Below are 22564 nucleotides of genomic sequence, written 5' to 3'. Positions count from 1 at the left end.
TGTTGGAACAGGACCAAGGTTTGACCATACGACACAGAGATCTGGATATTATATCTTTATTGAGACATCTTCCCCAAGAAGAAAGGGAGACATTGCAAGATTACAGAGTCCGCTACTGCCACCAACACCATCAGATGGACACTGTTTAAGCTTCTGGTACTACATGTTCGGGCCTACTATCGGAAACCTCACCATCCGTCTAAGCACAGACTCCAACTCCTCTGTGTTCTGGTCAAAGTCAGGGCCCCAAGGTGATAAGTGGATCAAGGGGCAGAGAACACTGGTTTCAAGCATAAATTATATTGTATACATTGAAGGAACCGTGGGGTCTGGATATCAAGGAGACATTGCTCTTGATGACATTGGTATAATAAAGGGGGCATGTCCAACACCTCGAGGATGTGACTTTGAAAATGGATACTGTAACTGGCAACAATCTACTCAAGATGAGTTTGACTGGTCGATTGGTAGCAATGGAACTGTATCGCTTGGAACTGGCCCTACATATGACCACACGTTTGGGTCTAATACAGGTCACTTTGCTTTTATTGAATCATCTGCTCCAAGGGTCAGAGGAGACCGTGCTGTCCTTATCAGTCCGATGTATAATGGTCACAAAGGCGCCGTCGGTACATATACATACTACTCTACAACCTGTTTATCATTCTGGTACCAAATGTATGGAACTAGCGTTGGAAGTTTGAACGTGTACCAAAAGCAAAATGGGACATTCAGAAGCCAGTTATGGTACTTAAATGGAAACCAAGGGAATATGTGGAGACGGGCCAGCGTAATGGTTAACGCTCACAATAAACCATTCCAAATTCAAATCGAAGCAGTACGAGGATCTTTATATTCAGGTGACATTGCTATAGATGACATAGCATGGGAGGATGGTGGCTGTTCACCTCCCGGCTACTGCAACTTTGAAGTGGACATGTGTGGATACATAAACATTCAAACAGGGGATGACTTTGACTGGCTCAGAGACTATGGTGGAACACCCAGCGCGGCAACAGGACCAAGGGTTGATCACACTAAAGGTACAACTACCGGGTACTACATGTACATTGAAACATCAGGTTCCAATAGGATAGTAGGACAGAAAGCAAGACTTGTCAGTGAACATCTTCATGCAACAAGTTCCTTTGGAAGCTGTGTCCGTTTCTACTATCACATGTATGGATCAGGCGTTGGAGCTCTCAATGTCAACACGCAATCAGTAGCATCAAATAACACCAAACTCATGTGGTCTTTGTCTGGCAATCAAGGTAACCTATGGAAACTGGGGCAGGTCAACGTGAACCAAGGCTCAGACTACGATGTCGTATTTGAAGGAGTGTATGGTGGAAACTTCACTGGCGATATCGCCATTGATGACATAACAGTGTCCAACTACAGATGCTATGGTGCCACAACTACAATGACGACACCAACGACTGTGACCTCACCAGCAACCTATCCACCAACGAAAATTGACTGTGACTTTGAAATGAACATTTGTGACTGGAGTCAAGACAAGACTGATAAATTTGATTGGACAAGACATGCAGGTAGAACATCCTCATCAAACACAGGTCCAACAGCTGATCATACTCGCGGGGATTATCAGGGACATTACATGTACACTGAGGTTTCATCCAAAGCTCCCAATAGTACAGCACGATTGATCAGTTCAACATGGGTAATATCCTCACAAGGGAGCTGCTTTAAGTTTTGGTACTTCATGTATGGCGCAAATATCAATCGACTGAATGTGTATGCCAGGAATGGAGGAAGAGACACCAGGTTATGGACACGAGCTGGAGATCAAGGACAAATGTGGAAATATGCCCAGATATTCTTGAAGGGCTTTTCAGGGTCTACTGCTATTGTAATTGAAGGTTTTGCTGGGTCAGGGTATGTAGGAGATATTGCCATTGATGATATATCCATGAACAGTGACCACTGTCCAGCTCAAGTTTCTTGCGATTTCCAAGAAGGAACATGTGGTTACACTCAGGAGTACTCTGACAACTTTGACTGGACATTACACAATGGAGGAACAACTAGTTTAGGAACTGGACCCACAAGTGACCACACCTTTGGAACTCCAGAAGGTGCATACATGTACATTGAAACATCATCCCCACGAAGGCGTGGTGACAAGGCAAGACTGGATAGTCCTCTTCTCGATCCAACTTCTGGATCTTGTCTTCAGTTTTGGTATAATATGAATGGGCGAACAATGGGAACTCTAAATGTATATCAGAGACAAGCAAATAATTTAGGGACTCCTATCTGGACACGAAGTGGAAATATCAATACTGACTGGCTCATTGCACAGGTGAATTTGCGAAGCACAACCCAATTCCAATTTACGTTTGAAGGCATAGTCGGTAATGGATTCCAGGGTGATATTGCAATCGATGATCTAATGTATAAGTCCGTACCATGTGCTCCTGAAGGTGACTGTTCATTCGAAAACGACTTCTGTACCTGGCAAAACTATGGAAAGAATGACACATTTGATTGGATAAGAGGCAAGGGTGCTACATCTTCTTCAGGAACTGGCCCTAGTGTAGATCACACATTAAACTCACGGTATGGGACGTACGCCTACATCGAAGCCTCTAGTCCAAGAAGACAAGGTGACAAAGCTTGGCTTGTATCTACAGCTTTCAGTAATGTGACACGATGTCTTTCCTTCTGGTACAACATGTATGGGTCAGGAATGGGATCTCTTAATATCAAGCTTTGGCCAAATGGTGCCGCAGTACAAAATCTGCAAACAGTGCAGAAGGCCACTTCTGGAACACAGTGGTATCTGACACGATTGACAATCCAAAATCAAACAGTTGACTACAGAATCATCATTGAGGGAATAGTTGGGCGCAGTTATTTGAGTGATATGGCTATTGATGACGTTGTTTTACAAGTAGGTGCCTGCAATGCCATCCCTACCCCTACACCATTCCAGAACTGTGCATTCCAATGTCCAACTATCTCAACTTGTGTCAGTACTCCCCATGTATGTGACTTTAATTCTGACTGTCCAAATGGAGAAGAAGAAACTGCGTGTGGCTACAACTGTAACTTTGATAATGGTACCTGCAAATGGGTCTCAAGGGCTAATGGAGGTTTCACATGGACACGTTACCATGGCGCTACACCGGATTCCAACACTGGTCCTTCAACTGATCACACTCTGGGCTCATCATCAGGCTATTACATGTATGTGGATGCTTCTAATGGAAGCAGGTATCAACGGGCCGATTTCACCAGTCCTGTCTTACAACAATCGGCATCAACATGCCAGATGTCATTATGGTATCACATGTATGGTAGTGGAATAGGAACAATGACTGTGTATCAAGTAGAAGGGACACTACGGACTAGGATATGGTACACGACAGGAAATCATGGCAACAGATGGTATCAAAAAATAGTACCCATTGGACGAATGAACCGACCTTTCCAGATCGTCATCCAGGCAGCAAGAACTTATAGTGTTCTAGGAGATATTGCTATTGACGATATTCAGTTCCAGCACTGTGGAATCCCAACACCACAATCCTGTACCCATACTTCAGCCCAGTTCCACTGTAACAACAACGCCTGCATAGATACAAACAGACAGTGTGACTACACTGATGACTGCGGAGATGGATCCGATGAAGCAACAACACTTTGTGCTGCACGCTACAAAAGCTGTGACTTTGAAAGAAGCATCTGTATGTGGACACAGTTGAAGGATGATGACTTTGACTGGTCGCGTCGCTCAGGCCAGACACCTTCAGCACAGACTGGTCCATCAAAAGATCATACATTAAACACAATTTCCGGACATTACATGTACATCGAAACATCATCCCCAAGGAAACAAGGCCAGAAAGCGAGAATGGCTAGTATGGTGTTTGGACCATCAACAACTGGACCATATTGCACCATGCGCTTCTACTATCTAATGTATGGAAAAGATGTAGCATCACTAGCTGTTTATACCAGAGCCTCTGTTAATGGACCCTTAATGAGAAAATGGATGAGACAAGGAGAGATAGGTAACTTCTGGTCCAGGACAGAGATTCCACTCTATTCTGCAACTCCATTCCAAGTAGTCATTGAGGCAAGCGTTGGCAAGAGCTATTTCAGTGACATAGCCATTGATGATATCACTTTCTCTCCGCTTTGTACTAATTACACAGGATCATTCCCCACAGTTCAACCAGGCATTTCCACACCTTCAACACAAAGCCCATGTGGTGCTGGAAGGTTCCAGTGTTCCATCGGAAATCAGTGCATATCATCAACTCAAGTATGTGATTTTATTGCCCAGTGCAATGATGGTTCTGATGAGTCTCTTTGTGGAAAATGTAACTTTGAGACAGGTCTCTGTGGCTGGACTGTGGCTGGACTCAGCGTGGGAAGATACAAATGGGAAAGGCATAATGGGTCCACACCATCAGCTGTATCAGGCCCATCTCATGACCATACTCTAGGATTATCTGGAATTGGCTGGTACATGTTTGTCGACTCTTCTCTAGGATCCTTCTTTGGAGATGCGGCGATGATGTCTCCGGTTTATGGACAACTATCAAGTGGATGTCAAGTAACATTCTGGATCTTTAAGAACGGCAATCAAGGAGGAGTAATGAGATTGTTTCTCCTTGATCCAGGTGCATCAGTGAACAGTAAGACAGGAAAGACTTTGATCTGGTCAGCACTTGGTGACAAAGGCAATCAGTGGGTCAATGTAACAGTTGGAACAGGCGCAAGAGGACCTGGATTCCGTCTGTTGTTTGAGGCTACTCAATTCCAGAAATCTGTCGATATGGCCATAGATGACATTTCATTCACTCAGTGTGCTATTGGTAGTCAAATGGCTTCATGTTCAAGTAATCAGTTCCACTGCAAGAGTGGATCATGTGTTGATCAGAATTCTCTGTGCGACTTCCAGAATGACTGTGGAGACTGGTCTGATGAATCGAGCTGTTCAAACTATGTGGAACGCTGTAACTTCGAACAGGACATGTGTAACTGGATCCAAGATAAAACAGATGACTTTGACTGGCAACGAACTAGAGGAAGAACAATGACGATTGGCACTGGTCCAGATTCTGACCACACGTATGGTAATGAGACTGGATACTTTGTCTATATAGAAACATCGGGTCCACGCAAACCAAATGACACTGCAAGAATTATGAGTCCTATCTTCCAGGCAACAACATCGGGCTCTTGTAGCATGAGGTTCTTCTATCACATGTTTGGTAAAGACATCAATTCTCTCACAGTATACAAGCAAACGGCTGACGTTGGAGGTAGAATTCCCATATGGATGAGAAGTAACTCCCAAGATGATGCCTGGAATCATGCAAGTTTTGTCCTTACCAGTCAGCAGAATTTCAGAATTGTCATTGAGGCGACGAGAGGCAGCGGCTATCTTGGAGACATTGGACTTGACGATGTATCATTTACACCAGGGTGTCAAATTGCAAACAGAGTTACTCTTCCCGTGTCTCAAGCAACGCCTGGTCCGTGTGGGTTTGGTAAACAGCAATGCAAAGATGGGAAGCAATGTGTCAAGGCAGGATCAACCTGCAACTTCAGAAAAGATTGCTCAGATGGAAGCGATGAAGCATCCTGTCCTTATACATGTAGTTTTGAGGGAGGCAACTTCTGTCAATGGACAAACCAAATTGCAGGATCAACATTCAACTGGACACTAGGTACTAATGGAAACCCAGCAAGTAAAACCGGACCTAGCGGTGATCACACATCAGGACAAAGTAATGGCCATTATGCAGTTGTAAGTAATTCAGGGCGAAAATCCCAGGAGAAGGCGCAGCTTGTCAGTCCTCTTTTCAGTCAAGGCGGACCTACATGTAGCATAACATTTTGGTATGCTTTAGGAGGATGGGAATTCTCATCATTCAGTCTGCTGTTAAGGACAGGAGGAATTGATGCACATATCTGGCAAATGCCTAACAGTCCAAAACCGTTGAACAACTGGTACAATGTCACTGTAAATTTACCAGTCTGCTCCTCAGACTTCCAGCTTGTGTTTGAGGCTGTTGCAACCTCAAGCTCAGTTTCATACATTGCAGTCGATGATCTGGCATTCGTCAGTTGTGGAGAATCGTTGCCTCAGGGACAGTGCCTTCTTGGACAGTACCAGTGTGCCAGTGGGCACTGTGTACCAGAAAACCTGAAATGTGACTATCAAACAGACTGCTGTGATGGATCGGATGAATCCGTGAATAACTGCAATGCTTACTATGGATGTGATTTTGAACAAGGCACATGTGGGTGGATTCAGGATATGAACGACAACTTTAACTGGACCAGACAACGTGGACGAACAATGTCATTCCTGACAGGACCAAGCAACGATCATACAACTCTTTCAACCACAGGCTACTATTTGTATATTGAATCATCACCCCCAAGAATGCCTAACGACACTGCAAGAATCATATTTGCTCTGCCAAAGACAAACGGGCCTTGTGCCATTCGATTCTGGTACCACATGTATGGAGCAAACATTGGTGCCCTCAATGTCTATCAGAAATCTTTCCAGGCAACAAAACTTCTGTCGTCAACAACCAGTGAGCAAGGAAACAGTTGGCTGCGACAAGAAGTAAGCTTCCAAAGTTCCACACCATATGAAGCTATCATTGAAGGTGTGGTTGGTGTTGGATACAAAGGTGACATAGCAATAGATGATATCACATTCACACCTGGCTGTGGTGCTGCTCCACCAACCACAAATGTTCCAGTTACAGGAATTACACAGTACCAAACATTTACACCACCAGCTAACTACACTGGAACTCCATGTGTTAACAACCAGTTCACCTGTAGTGATGGATCGTGCATCCCTCCAACCAAGACATGTGACTTTACCCCTGATTGTCCAAATGGCATTGACGAACAAAACTGCCCTATCACGTGTGGTTTTGACACGGATACGTGTGGTTGGCTTAACGCTCACCAAGACAAATTCAACTGGGAGAGGGCTTCAGGGGCATCAACAGCGAGTGTACCAGCTATGGCTCCAACGGTTGACAGCACATCCAACCCTAAGGGATACTTTGTATTCATTCATGATCAGACATCAGCTCATCCGAGTGGGAACAATGCTGTTTTTACAAGTCCAACTTACAATGGAGCCAGTTCCGAGTGCAAGCTTCAATTCTACTACTACATCCAAGGATCAGGATTTACCACTCATCTTACTCTCTCCATCTACGAAAAGGGAGATAAATCAAAGCTATGGCAAGACAACACAGACCATGGACAGACATGGCAACACACAACAGTAGGAATTGGTAGAAGACAGTCTCCCTTCACATTGGAATTTGAAGTGGTCGGTCCCTATTTCTACCAGCGAAAAATTGCACTGGATCAATTCCAGTTCCAAGACTGTGGACGCCCCCTTCCCCAACCATCGTGTAACCTAGCAACTCAGTTCAAGTGCACAAATAAGGCTTGTGTCAGCTTAAGTAGGAAATGTGACATTACAGACAACTGTGGGGACAGTTCCGATGAAACAGATCCAGACTGTTCAACATACAAGAAGTTTGACTTTGAGCATGGCTTTGGGGATCTACTTCAAGGCAGAAATGGACTTGATGATAACTTTGACTGGATCCGCTGGAACGGCAGCACACCTTCATATAACAGTGGGCCAGATCGGGATCACACTACCGGATTAGCAACTGGGCATTACTTATATATGGAAGCCTCACAACCGCACAAGTATAATGACAAGACATGGTTGATGACTAAAACATTCAGTCCAACAGCAGGGAAGAATTGCCGTATGAGGTTCAGCTATTTTATGTATGGGACGTTTGTCAAGCAGCTCAACATCTACACCAGAATTTACAACTCTGGAACACCTACCAACCTTGTCTGGGCAAGGGCCGGTGATCAAGGTGCAGCCTGGCTACAGGACGACGTCGCTCTTAATAGTTCCAACAGCTTCCAGGTTATCATTGAAGGCAAAATCGGAGACAGCTACTCAGGTGACATTGCCATTGATGATGTATCCTTCACACCAGACTGTCAATACTCGGGACAATCTCTGCCAGACGCTCCTCGTCCTGCTGTGACTGGGACAACACTGACCCCACCAACCACAGCCCCCCATTCCTGTGATCTGAACAAAGAGTTCAACTGCCATGTTAGTGGAAAATGCATAAACAAGATAAAAGTGTGCGACTTCCGAAAAGACTGTCCAGACGGCTCAGATGAATCCAGTTGTGGTAAGTATGCAGTTATGGTTGTAACTTGAATGTGTTTATTTATTGCATTTTAATGATAATGTGAAAATGGCAAGAAATATTACTTTGGAGAAGGTCTCTTTTGTACAATAATTGACAAATCCTTCACAAATAACACACCGACCGATTTAATGACAAAGAAGAAAAAGAGATTGTAACATTCATTCGGGGATGGTGGAGACAAGCCCCGCCTCTCATGTAGCTGCAAATCTCATGTAGAAGATCAGATCAACAAGCACTTTCTGTCTTAGTTGCTGCAACAACCACCTTTGAGTCAGGAAACATGGGTAACTGGCATATCAACGAGACTGAGCTTGTTCCTGGGCAGACATACATCTGGCAAGATACTTACGGCGGGGCCATACTGAATGACCAATACCGGTACGTTCTCGCGACACCTTCATGGAGTATACAAAACTATAACTGAGAAGGTGCTAATAGGAACAATGCTTATCACGAAATACACACTGCACATTCATCCATATCATTTTTTGTTTTCTTCAATGACGTTTGAATGCGATGTCATTATCCCGAAATCAGTTGGTGAAAAGAGGAACGCAATCTGATTGTAAACAGTTTGTATGTAATGTGTCAGTATGTTAGGGTGATATGGAAGGAATCCTTTTTACACTAAACTGAATCTTTCAAAAATCTGTCAGGTACTGATATGTTGTTCAGGTTCCATACCATGAACAGTAGATCATGGTATCAAAGGTACAGCGAGTATTGGGAGCTTGTATCATTGGGTTAAATGGATTATTAAAAATATACATAATCAGTTTACATACAGATACTCGTCCTGACCATTTGTTCAAGGGTTAACTCATCATAAATGTTCTTAATTAGGCCATCACATGACCACACCAACAGTGCCACGAACACAGGCTGGTTCTTGTGGGCAGACAGTTCTCCAGGTTCAATCAAGGATACAACAACAATCATCACTCCCACAATTAGCCAGACAGGGCCTCAATGTCAACTGCAGTTCTATTACTTCATGTCTGGGAATGCACTGGGAACCCTGGAGGTGTACATGAAGTTTGGTAGCAGCATGGTGCAGATGTGGGCGACAAGTGGTGTCCATGGGACGACGTGGAACAAAGCACTTATCTTCCTTGGATATTCGCAAAGCTTCCAGGTGAGAACAAAGAGTCGGTGTATATAATGCTGGCATGATTCTTTCCAATCTACCTTGTAGATTGTGACAATTAACTATGTGTCTTTACGTTCAAAGGGGTTGGGATATATGTGAAGATCATGCGTGCCCTTTTGCATTATACGCCTGGACTACTGGATAAATAACAATTACATCTTCCTGCAGATTGTAATTCAAGCAAGACGTGGATACAGCTACCGAGGTGACATTGCACTAGACGATGTGTCCTTCATCAACTGTAAGCCAGTGACACCATCCCCGAATGGATGCAGTGCAACACAAATGACCTGCAGCAACGGCTTCTGCATTGACCAGTCCAAGAAGTGCAACTTCGCCAACGATTGTGGAGATGGATCCGATGAGTTGGTCAGTACATAAAGATGCCATGGTTCTTTGGATTAAGAAAAAAGGATATGTCTAAGAGAACAGTCCGAGGAGATTTCAAGCATACGTCATTAACCTTACCATTTGCTGCACAAGAAGTTAAATGGTCTTGTATTGGCAATATTTTGAAGTAGGCAAGTGGTTAATCACACTAAAAACATATGTTCCTTTATAGGTACTTTCCTGGTATCTGTACCATTCATGTTTCTGCAGGGAGAAACATTGTTGTGTATGGGATAGGATGTTGCATACTCACTGGCTTTCTCTTTCACAGCAAACCCAATGTAATAGTCTGTACAAAGGAAGATGCGATTTTGAACATTACATCTGCTCGTCCTGGACCCAGGAGGTCAGCGCCAAACTCAACTGGACATTGCACCAAGGTGTCACACTGACCCCAGGCACTGGACCATCGGTGGACCACACATCGCGTCATGCAACTGGTCAGTTCTCTTTATCCAGTTGTGGTGATCTTATATATTCATTTAGGGGTCATGAGTGACTAGTTATCTAAGTAATGGTCGAAAATCGATACATTACTCATTACTGTTAACTTAATGGGATAACGTCCCTGTTCGAGTCCCTCGAATTGTTTACTAAACCTTGAGCTATAACGAGTGTATGTCATCTCTACTTGCAAACTGCAATCACCTGCTGTTAACAGTTTTAGTGTTATTAACCGTATTGTATGTCTGCACTTTTATCACGCAGATCATAGAATGATTATGTTATACTTACCTTCGTTGATATCTCTCCCCAGGACACTATCTGTATATTGAAACCTCCTCACCAAGCCAGACAGGAGACAAGGCCAGACTCGCATCGTTTGTCATTAAGGGGTCGTCTACCACCTGTGCTGTAAGTGTTGCGTTATTGTCATGGCGTTGCTTTAAAGGATCTGCATCGTCTTGAAGTATTGTTGGGGACTGTAGATATTCCTGTTGGAAAAGCCCCCAGCAAGCTATGCTTAATGATGGATAGTCAGAATCTATTGCCTGTCATCATACCCTGACTGCGCGGATTGTTGCTCATATTATCAAGCACTGGTTTGACAGGACACCATCATATAGATGTACTTTTGCAGAGTGACGCGTTAATTTGTTTTAACCTTCTTACAAAAAGGATTACAGTGAAACTCAGTTCTGTAGATTTCCCCTTGGAACTTGTATATATAAACTTTAAGATGATAATTAATATCAATGTTTCATTAATCTGGGCGATTCACTTGGAACGGTACCCTCACTATTTCGTGTTCATTATTCTGTATAGTTATAAGAAATGGCACCTAGTTGTTATGAACTTGAGTGCGGTTGTTTTATAGGATAAATTGACAGTACTTTGGCTCACATCGACATTACTATCCTTCAAAGCCTGTGGTATGATTCGGATATTTTGTTCATTCTCCGGTTTTGCCCCCGTTTGTCTTTATATTTCAAACTATTGGTTAATGGAATTGGCTTCGTATTTCACAAAGATCCGACTATGGTACAACATGAACGGCGCGGATGTTGGTGCACTGACCATCTACAAGAGATTCGACTACACTACGACTGGGCTGTATCTGATCGCAAACTACACAACAAATAGAGGCGATGTCTGGATAGAGTCACAGAACACCCTCGACAACAAAGGCGGGACAGGAGACTACCGGGTAAGAAGATAGTCTCTGATGACATGGGGCGCTTCTGTTACAAACGTCAGCCATGTTCAATCGAAATGTTACTTTTTATCCCTATCAGTAAATGTGTAGCCGGTAGGACGTGATCATTATCTGAAGCGGTATACTCACCAGGAGAATGTTATCAGATCACTGCCATGTTGTGGTCATTATATTGCTGACTCCCACCTAAAATAATTCTCAGTGATGAACACTAATGTTTTCAATTTATTTCAGGTTGTGATCGAAGCAACGAAGGGAAACGGTTACCATGGTGACATTGCAATTGATGACGTTTCACTTACGCCAGGTTGCCAACGAGGAGGTAAATCACTCATCAACCTCCATATATTAACTTTGCAACCAACAGATGTCCAAAATTAATAACCCAGTCTTGATTTTCTTTTGAAATGGTTCTAGTAATATTCTGCGTGATGTGTGTGTATATAGTAGTTATTCACATAAATGCATTATTCAGGGTTTTCGACACGTCCCTCTCTGTGTTATAGGGTATATCCCCGGTCAAGCCACGCCTCCCCCGACCAAACCATCTTCTTGTAAGAATAACCAGCGCAGCTGCACTAACGGCAACTGTTACAGCCGGAATGAGGCGTGCAACTTCCATGACGACTGCGGCGACCAGACTGATGAATTATCATGTGGTGAGGAAAATCAAATTCTCATCAGTCAGAAGAAAATCAAGTATTGATTTAGTTCAGTTTTCAAAATGTTATTTGATATATTTAGCCCAAGGACGCTTGTCCAATATAGAAGTTGCGATTGTTCTTTTATTTTTTTCACAACACATATTTTTCAGGGCAATTGCATGTCCAGCGAACACTTTGATGTTTTGTGTAAAAAAAATTATTTCAGGAACTTCATGTACATTCGAAGACGGGATGTGTGGGTGGAAGAATGACAAGGGAGAGAATTTTGACTGGACCACTCACACCGGCCAAACAACCAGTGCCAACACGGGGCCTACCAATGATCACACTTTTGGCACCGGCAATGGTGGGTTTCATCAGAATACGACATCAGTAATATCTTAATATTATCAAATGTTACGGAAGAAGTTTACATAATGTGAAGATAATGTGGATATGAATGTAGCCATTCAATAGTAAACCTAAATCAGATACTATCTTGTTGTGACCTTAATGTTATACCTACGAACATCTTTCCCTTGAACATGAACAGAGAATAAAAGGAACAGTTTGAAAAGTCCGTTTTTAGTGGCTATTCACATTTTGGCATAACAATGTTAATCTACCACATCCTGCAGACAATGGCCAATGTCACAAAGCAATCTTATTGGTGATGTGTTATCGAATCATAGGCCATAAAAAACTTATTTCAACAATAGCTAATTCAAGAATATTTTGTTCTCGTAAGCAGCCGTTGCAGTATAATTGAAATATCAGTATTGTCTCATAATGGCTCTAAGTTTCTACTACTACCACTACTACTATTACCACTACTACTGCTGCTATTACCACTACTGCTGTTACTACTACTACTACTAGTAGTAGTCTTATTATTATTGGTCTGAAACCGATTTATTTCATGTACAAAACCAAATAGTATTGATCATGCAAAATAATATCGTTCTGATCTCACAGCTTTTTTTAAATCAAGACGATAGTAGGGTGATGTATCTTTCACGGCCTTACGTAATCATAGTAGATGGATAAGATGTCATTACTGTCACACAAGTTTTCAAAGTTATTCAAGCAATACGTTCATATTTTGTAGGTCATTACATATACATAGAGACCAGTGGACAGTTACGTAATGGCGATACTGCAGTTCTTGAGAGTTCCATCTACACACAGAGCGGTCCCAACTGCCAGCTGACGTTCTGGTACAACATGTATGGCGCCAACGTCGGGAAGCTCAATGTCCTTGTTAAGACAGTGCAGGGTGGCATCGTTTCACTGTGGTCAAAGACCGGAAATCAGGGACAGCCATGGCAACAGGCAAATCTTACCATTGGTTCAAGGACTAAATTCGCAATACTCTTTGAAGCTACAAGAGGAAATGGTTATCAAGGCGACATTGCACTGGATGACATATCACTCAACAACTGTGGGATTGGTAAGGATTGCGTCGGTCCCCAAAGGAAGGATTTTCGAATTTACTATTTCTAATGAAACAACTCGTTAAGGGGGGTTACAATACTCTTGTTTATTTTCATCCACATTTTCCTTCCACAACTTCCTATATTTCTTAATTCTGCCTGTGTTATTCAACCCCGTGCATTGATTACTCATTTCCGTCACTACCTTGTGAATTCGAGGGCTGATTAGGTCCCTAGAACCCCTCGCTTGTGATATGGACCGACTACTCAGGATGTGATAGTATATTACACTGTGTGTAACCTAGTTGACAGACCATGTGACTTGCTTGATACTACGCATCGTGCTCCGATTGCAAGCAATATTGATCCAGCTAGTAACCATTTACCAGGTATAGACTCCATTATTTTAAAGGCCTTGGTAATAGGGCTGTGATGTAAATAACTGTTATAACATTGATTCCCTTACTCACTCCTTTCAATTACTTGGGTCCATCAGCTCATAGATGCTTATATTCAACGTTAATTGGTTTTCTGCACTGTTTGTTTGTTTGTTTCTTGTTTAACGCCACACTCAGCAATATTGCAGCTATATGACAGCGGTCGGTAAATAATCGAGTCTGGACTCGACAATCCAGTGATTGATATCATGAGCATCGATCCATGCAATTGAGATTCGATGATATGCATCAACCAAGTCAGCAAGCCTGACCACCTAATCCCATTAGTCGCCTCTTACGACAAGCATAGTCACCTTTTACGACAAGCATGGGTTTTCTGAACTGATTACAATTGTAACTAGCTGTATTGATAACTATAATTTGAGCAACAGATTAGTGTAACACATTATTTGACTGGAACTAGCTGTACAATAGGATGGTAGCATTTTGCCTGTGTTGAAATCGTGGACTCGTCAGCATATCCTCATCTCCGCTTACAGGGACATTAGCACAAAAGTGCGGCGACAACCAGTTCATATGTGCAAACCAGATCCAATGTGTGGACTACATAAATATGTGTGACAAAAAATCCGACTGCAACGATGGCTCAGATGAACTTTCAAGCAACTGCCGTAAGTAACCCATTTTCAACATAAATCGTGTATACTCCCAACAGAGCTGAGAATATGTGTATTATTATTATTGTTGTTGTTATTGTTGTTGTTGTTTTTAACGTAGAAAACGATGTACCTGATGTGTTTTACAAAGTTGTAATCATTTACTGTTAAATTTGAGATACATGTAACACCCCAGTCGATTATATAAAAGATTAATCGGTTGCAGCCACCCAGCTTGGAGACTGCACGTTTGACAGCCAGAACTGGATGAGCACATGTCAATGGACATCGGTCAACAGTACTGATGCCCAGTGGTACCAGGCTGCACGAACACCCACCAAGGGCACAGGACCTGGCAGTGACCATGGTCGACGTGCAGGAGGTATGTAGCCTACTTGCATCATGAAGCCACGCACATATATCTTTACAAGCTGTGGTAGCAGTGTAGACTTGTGGATTTCAACTTAAATGCATCAAACAGACAGTGATCTTATTTATTGTCTCTGTTTCCAGGAAAATACATCTTCATGGACAGCAGCAAGATGGCTGTTGGAGACATAGCCAGCATAGCCACGCCTCAATTCCCTCCCAGCACCGAGCTGTGCCATCTGCGATTCTACTACTATATGCACGGATCAACTAACATGGGACCACTAAACGTATGACAGCATAATCATGTGGATATTTTGAAAGTATATTATTAACAAACAAATAGCTTGCTTCAAGAAAGGCGCTTTAACCACAAGGCTACCCACACAGGTCCAATATGTGATGCACATTTCTGGTGTCCAACACCATGATAGTGCTGGAATATTGCCTAAAGCGGCGTAACACAATACTCACTCAATAGTCCAGATAATTGTGAAAAAAAAATTTTGGCCTCAAGTTTTGCAACAAAACACATTGTTCGCTGGACATGCAGTCCTGGCATAATTGTGTTGTGAAACAAATATTCTTTTGGCTCCGACTTTCAGAGGAGTGATGGAAAAATATTCAGTTTTTAACAAAAATCCCAGTCCCTTGAGTCTGCACATCCCAGTGTTGTAAAGAAAGCTAAGGGCAAACCCTCGCTCTCCACTGTCACTATGTATCTATACCCATACTGGAGTTACAAGGACTGTTTATTAGCTGTTTTTATTTGACACCCAAAGGTGTACATGGTGAATACACAAGGTCAACGACAGCTCGTGTGGACGCTGCAAAACAACCATGCCGCACGGTGGGCCCGAGTCAACATTCCTATTGGCAACACGCTCGGGTTTAAGGTCATCTTCGAGGCAGAACGAGGTACTGGCAAACTTGCTGACATCGCCATCGATGACGTCACATTTACCCCGGAATGTACCACAGGAAGTGAGTATGCATGTGCCTACCTAACTATGTGCAAAATGAGCTGGGAATAGAGCAGTTTATGTAATGGTAAATAATGCAACTGATATATGACGTCAACGCCAGAGCATAAGCACTCTGGGTTATTCGCCGAAACAGATTCCATTGGGCGTAAATGGCAAAATGACGGTGAAAGTTATAGGAATGGATCACTGAAAATCAGTGATCACACTTGGTGTTTTTGAAAAAAAAAACTATCCTATCCTACCCGTAGCACCCATCGCCAAACAAATAAAAGATATAAGTAGACGGACGTGTGGTAAAATTACACGCGTCTAGATATAGAATCATTGTACAAGGAGAATAACACTACCGTACTGAATATGCTTTGACGATGACCCAAATGACCCAAGTTTCTTAACGCAAAATATGACTAGCGAAATCCAAAAGAGCTGCCAATTCTCCTTTATTGATCCTCTAACCCATCAAGGACTCCAAGACCAAAACACTGAGCATTTGTTTTTCAAATTTGATTGACAGAGGCTCGGCCAGCCAGTGGACTTGTGTGTAGTTTCCAAGAGAATCTGTGCGAACCTCTCAATCAGTGTCAACCAAGCACCTGGCACTGTGATGGTGTGCAGGACTGCACCGATGGAAGTGACGAACCCGCCAGCTGCCCCACCATCTCTCATTCAGTTTATTGTAAGATATTTTATTTGGAAAAACTTTAATTCTGTACAGGAGGATGATAACGATAAATGGTGTGTATAAACACTGAAACGCAGACGCCTGTGGCGTGTCATTTAAGAAGGTGAACTAGGGGAGATTAGTTTGAAACCTTGGGTGTATATACCTTTGGTATGTTGAACATATGCTCTTCTTAAATTGTCAGCAACACAGCATGGTGCAATACAACGATTTAAAGTTTTGGAATGTCACACACACAATGACCAAGCCTTATGGCATCTATGAATGATTGTTTAGTGAACAGCACTGTTTCTTAAAAAATATTATTTATGTCAAAGAATTATGTTTTGGTTTTTTTCAGCTAAGACAGTCACGTCGACCACACCAACCACGTCACGGACGACATCTGGAATCACGTGTCCAGATAGTAAATTTGCTTGTTCCGGACTGTGCATCTCGTCCGTACTACTCTGTGATGGTGTGAGCGACTGCCCTGACGGCTCAGATGAAAACTCGTGTGGTAAGCATAGTTGGCATTTATGTATATGATACCCTGGAACGTATGTCATGTAGGTGGCGTCACATTGGAATGCCCTTTCTGTACACTTCCAGATACATACATGTGAGTATAGAAACAACCCAGTCACGTCAAATAACACAAAAGTATAAGCCTCGTTAGTGAAATAAGCCCGCTTTGATGGATCACCCGACAACAACCTTTGAATCAAACCACACACGTATCGTTGTGAATGTCTTTTAGAGATACTCTTGTATGTTGTTATAATATTGATATTGTGCCTTTCAGAAACGTGCTCCAAAAGCAGCTTCTACTGCCTCCAGAAACGACAGTGTATGGGTCGATGGATGATCTGTAATGGAAAGTCCGAATGCTTCCACAACATTGGTGACCAATTTGGTCAAGATGACGCCAGTTGTGGAGGTGAACACGCAATATGATCTTCTATAGTTAGTGATGTTTGGCGCGACAACGTCTGCCTGAAATAGCACAATCCCTGCCAGCTGTTTCAGTCCTCATGGTTTCCTTGTGATAAAACTAAAGCCAATGAAATAAGACTTGTAGTAATGTAAAACCATACTTGCTCCCCAAAATGCAACTGTACGTTCAAGAAATATTTTGCATCTGGAAGGTATCGAGAATTCTAGCGGGGTACTGCAAAAGGGGAGGTAAACCCTACTGTTTCTTATTTTCTGATCCTCCTGTTGTCTTCGTACCTGATCTCAACTGGGTTATTACAGAATGTCCGACCAACTATTGCCTGAACGGAGGGACTTGCGTCGTAAAACCAGGAAACAAGGGCCCAGTTTGCAACAAGTAAGACTGTTAAATCTTAATCTTTAATCAGTTGGAACCTATGATCATGTCTTGTTTACCACTTTATGATTTATTTCATATGTATCTTAAATTGAAAAATAATTTAAATTGAATGTGTTATTTTTGTATTCAATTGTTTCCTGACCCATCCCTAACCGTCTCTTGTAGCTGTCCCGCCGGGTTTGGAGGTCGGCGCTGTCATCAGAACATCCAAGGTCCTACACGAGCTTCTGTACAGAAGACTACCACTAACACTGGTAAGGGTGTGTTTCATCATGTGGTAGCCTTCAAACCATATAACCAAACCATGGAGTCCTATTGCTCGACGATCTTGCCTATTAGATGGTGCCAAAGAACTACGTCTTTATTTTCTCATAATGTCTGCATCAAATTTCGGCCCTTGAAGACACCGGGGTAGAATAGGTCTTCAGAAACCCATACTTGCCGTAAAAGGCGACTATGCTTGTCATAAAAGGCGACTAACGGGACGAGTGGTCAGGCTCGCTGACTTGGTTGATGCATGTGATAGATCCCAATTGCGTGGATCGATGTTCATGATATTAATCACTGGATTGTCTGGTCCAGACTCGATTATTAACAGACCACCGTCATATAGCTGGAATATTGCTGAGTGCGGCGTTAAACAACAAACAAACCATCAAATTTCAAATAGCCCCATGAAGATTCCGGGGTAGAATAGGTCTTCAGCAACTCATGCTTGCCGTAAAAGGCGACTATGCTTGTCGTAAAAGGCGACTAACGGGATCGGGTGGTCAGACTCGCTGACTTGGTTGATGCATGTCATTGATCACAATTGCGTGGATCGATGCTCATGATATCAATCACTGGATTGTCTGGTCCAGACTCGATTATCTACAGACCGCCGTCATATAGCTTTAATATTGCTGAGTGCGGCGTTAAACAACCAACCAGCCAACCAACCAACCAACCAACCAACCCAGATGTCTCTAACCTGTCCCTTTTATCCAGCATATAACCTTCCCAATAACCTCCTCAATGTTTACAGGCAACCTTCTCAATATGGACATGAAACCTTTTAAAACTGGACATGTATCTTCTAAGTATGGATATGTAACCTCAATGTGGACAGGTAACTCCTCAATATGGGCATGTAACATGTGGGTATTTTTACTCTCCATCTTCATCTGCAGCTGCCCTGGCGGCCTCGATCAGTGTTGTCCTGGTGCTACTTGCTGTGGGAGGCGTTGTTGGCGGACTCTTCTTCTACCGGCGTCGAAAGGCCAGGTGCGAGCCAAAATACACATTAACACGATTATGGGACGTTTCCTTTATAAGAACTCTTATACAATTATGCTTCCAAAGCAATTTTTACTTCTGTGAAAACCACATGCTCAATTAAATGAAGATTCCTGATCAGATTAGGTCCCGATCATCCCATTCTTGTCGTAAGAGTTGGCTAAGATGGGATGCGGGTGATTACAATGTGTCACTTTCTTACTGTGTGTTGTCGTATACCGACGGCGTGGATTGTTGCTCATGATATCAACCACTGGTGTGCCTGGTCAAGGTCGGATTATTTATAGGCGTGTGTCATATAGCTGGAATATTCCTGACTGCAATAACAATATGCATTCGCTCACTCACCCATTTTACCATTTGTCACATTGCACACCATAACTTCTCTTGTTTCAGGCAACTCCTGTATGGCAGTGGAAATCAAGGCTTAACCAACCCTGTGTATGACTACGGGAGCGGAGAAACTGACGTAAGTTATGAACTTTACTCAGATCGTTGCCAGCCAAAATAAATTAAATTGAAAGGAAATGAGAAATCAAAAAGGACCCCAGACAATTTTGTACAAAACGGACTCGTGCATTGAGTGCTTATTGGCCGTAACAACTGGTCTTAACGTGCTGTATATATTGATTGTAGCCCACTCACAGAGCTACATCGACTTTTGTGTCTTGAAACAGCTTTTTTAAAGCTAAATATGTCCTATATCGTATTATCATCTGAGCGTCATAGTGAACTACTTTTGATGATTGATTATTGTTTCATAGTGAGTGAGTGAGTTCGGTTTAACGCCGCTTTTAACAGTATTCCAGTTATATCACGGCGTGTCAGCTTAATGTGGGAGGAAAGCCCGAAGTGATGCAGGTCTCATACGTTTACCACTTCAGTGAAACCCAAGAGCACGGGTATGGTGCTGACAAACCTAGAAACATAATCGGTGCGAACCGGGATTCGAACCCACAATCATAGGTTTCTGGCGTGCCCAAGGGACGCAACTTTGCACAGCGAATCGCGGCGCCTTAGACGACTAGGCCAGCCGTGCCCCCTATTTTTTCATAAATTATAGACTCGCTATCGCGATAAGAAAGGACAAATATGAGCTATTATTCAGAGTGTTGAGATTATATTTAACATTAAAAAATCAGTTTTCTTCTGAATAAATGATATTTCCAGATGAAGCTATATGTTTTCGACTGTTAGTGATCGACTGTATTTTAAACACGTTTTAAAATATTTTTTTTATGTGCTGGTGTCAATCAATCCTTGAACAATATTATCAAAATTATTCTGTGTCAGTCAAAGAATAACTTCAACATAATTGTTTTTGTCTATTATGAGTCAAAACATCCAACAAAGATTAAGCGATGTCAGAAGCTACCCATATTTCTTAATCAATGATAATAAAGAGAATATTACAGTCATATAATTTCAACTAATTAATTTCCAAATGTACTAGGGCGTTGGGGTATCCTTGTGGTTAAAGCGTTCGCTCGCCATGGCAAACATCCAGGTTCGACACCCATTTCTGTGTCCCCCACCGTGATATTGCTGGAATATTGCTTAAGCAACGTAGTCACTCACTCACTGATGTGTCTGTCAAGTGTTAGTATATTTTCTTGACATTTTTCTTTCTTGATATTATTAATCTGAGTATTTGTTTGTTTGTTTGTTTCAGTACCAAATGAGTGATCTTGAGCCTCAAGGCCTCAGCTCAGACCCATCGCTATCCATCGACAACCCACTCTACTCCGAAGCTTAAATGTCCTGTCATCAATGCTTACAAATATATAATTCTTACTTTAAAACATTGTTTTCCGTGATATCTAAATTTGTAAATGTTACAAGTAAAACCATGTTGTTATTGTTCAAGTGGTAATGTTCCTCTGAAATAAACGCATTTTCAAATACATCTCTGCGTTTTTCGTCACTTAAAGTCTGTGGATTGGATGAGTGGGGTTTTACGCCGCTTTTAGCAATATTCCAGCAATATCACTGCGGGGGACACCAGAAATGGACTTCACACATTATACCCATGTCGGGAATCGTACCCGTGTCTTCGGCGTGACGAGCGAACGCTTTAACCACTAGGCTACCCGACCGCCCCCAGTGTATGGATAGTGAAGACAGAATGCAGTATGATAACAGAGGGAATACTCACTCAATATTTTTGTATGGCGGTGAAACCAGTGATCCAAGGCGCATTGATTATCTGTACCAGGATTCGTTGGTCGGAGTTGATTCCAAGACTCGCTTTCATTATTATTTTTGCCTATCAACACGACTTTTTACGCTTGCACACATTGGGATCTTAATGCACACGTTGTAATGATCACACATGTGGTAGCATATAATACATCTTCACATACACCAATATACACACATTGATATATAATAAATTTTATGGTCATGAGTAGATGTGTGAAAGCGAGTGAGTTAATAATTTACTTCAGCTGTCTTGATGTAAGCATCATAACCCAAATCATCACCATTACTGATGTTGACGACTGTTTGCATTCCTGGATGAAAGTGAAATAAAAATGATACTTATGTTATTTATTCAAGAAGCAATCTTTAAATGCAAAACGGTTAAATAAATGTCAAGAGATAAATTCTATTTTTTTAGAAAGTATCAAGGTATGAGTTTCCGTTATACTTGAAGTGTGGCTTCTCGTGGTTACCCAATACCCGTTCACTTTCATTAGACATATCCCATTGGGGATTCCAGGTTGGAATTATTCTAACATAAACGAACACGTATGCTGGTATCATACACGTACACTTGTCGTAAGATAATAATATTCTAACCATATCAATCACTGAATTGTCTGGTCCAAAGTTGATTACTTACAGGACGCTGACATACAGGTGGGTTATTGCTGAGTGCGGCACTAAACAAACAAGGAATGTATGCATCCGTTTTGACTTTCATTGCGATCATATCTTATAGAAATTGTGATCTAGACCTGTCTCTGCTACTGAAAATAAATGTGTCACACATCTAAGAAGTCTGCATACAACATTCCATGGAAAGTGTGTAAAGGTATGCAATGGAGGATGTTTTTCGAAGTGGCCACCCCATGAGCCTCACCATTATGCCAACATTTATAACAATTTTTAACATATGTTTTATGATAACATATGTGTGCCCTTGATCCTGATAAGTATACGATTTTCATTAAGGGGTGATAGAGAAACTATTTAACCCCCTGGTTAGTTTCTTGGATAGGAGTGAGGTGGGATATCTATAATATACATTTGCGAAGACAGTCGCGTATGTTTCAAAATAAACAAACAAAAGCATACATTTCATTTATTCCCGCAAGGTTACAGGAGTGAGAATAA

General features: G+C 42.2%; 2 protein-coding genes across 2 annotated transcripts in view; both read left to right on the top strand.

The window, feature by feature from the left end:
* Positions 1-24, top strand: part of LOC124138201 (MAM and LDL-receptor class A domain-containing protein 1-like) — a 95220-nt gene extending 95196 nt beyond the window's left edge. Inside the window, exon 140 of the mRNA XM_048386544.1 lies at positions 12-24. Coding sequence (XP_048242501.1) covers positions 12-24 — 13 coding nt within the window. The remainder of the gene's footprint in view (positions 1-11) is intronic.
* Positions 25-55: 31 nt separating this feature from the next.
* LOC125374862 (MAM and LDL-receptor class A domain-containing protein 2-like) lies at positions 56-21129 on the top strand. Its single transcript, XM_048386543.1, has 23 exons — positions 56-8249; positions 8519-8648; positions 9114-9405; positions 9589-9789; positions 10082-10250; positions 10568-10665; positions 11129-11458; positions 11702-11789; positions 11974-12126; positions 12338-12478; positions 13220-13561; positions 14482-14613; positions 14825-14980; positions 15112-15257; positions 15750-15951; positions 16468-16629; positions 16976-17134; positions 17420-17554; positions 17872-17947; positions 18116-18204; positions 19120-19213; positions 19622-19694; positions 20898-21129. The coding sequence occupies exons 1-23, from the start codon at positions 164-166 to the stop codon at positions 20979-20981; spliced, it is 11538 nt and encodes a 3845-aa protein (XP_048242500.1). The 5' UTR covers positions 56-163; the 3' UTR covers positions 20982-21129.
* The last annotated feature ends 1435 nt before the right edge of the window (positions 21130-22564 follow it).

This window comes from Haliotis rufescens, unplaced genomic scaffold, assembly GCF_023055435.1.
Source record: "Haliotis rufescens isolate VD_foot unplaced genomic scaffold, xgHalRufe1.0.p SCAF_6, whole genome shotgun sequence".
NCBI classification, from domain to species: domain Eukaryota; kingdom Metazoa; phylum Mollusca; class Gastropoda; order Lepetellida; family Haliotidae; genus Haliotis; species Haliotis rufescens.
The sequence above is the reverse complement of the archived record's forward strand: the minus strand, read 5'-3'. Positions and strand labels throughout refer to the sequence as shown.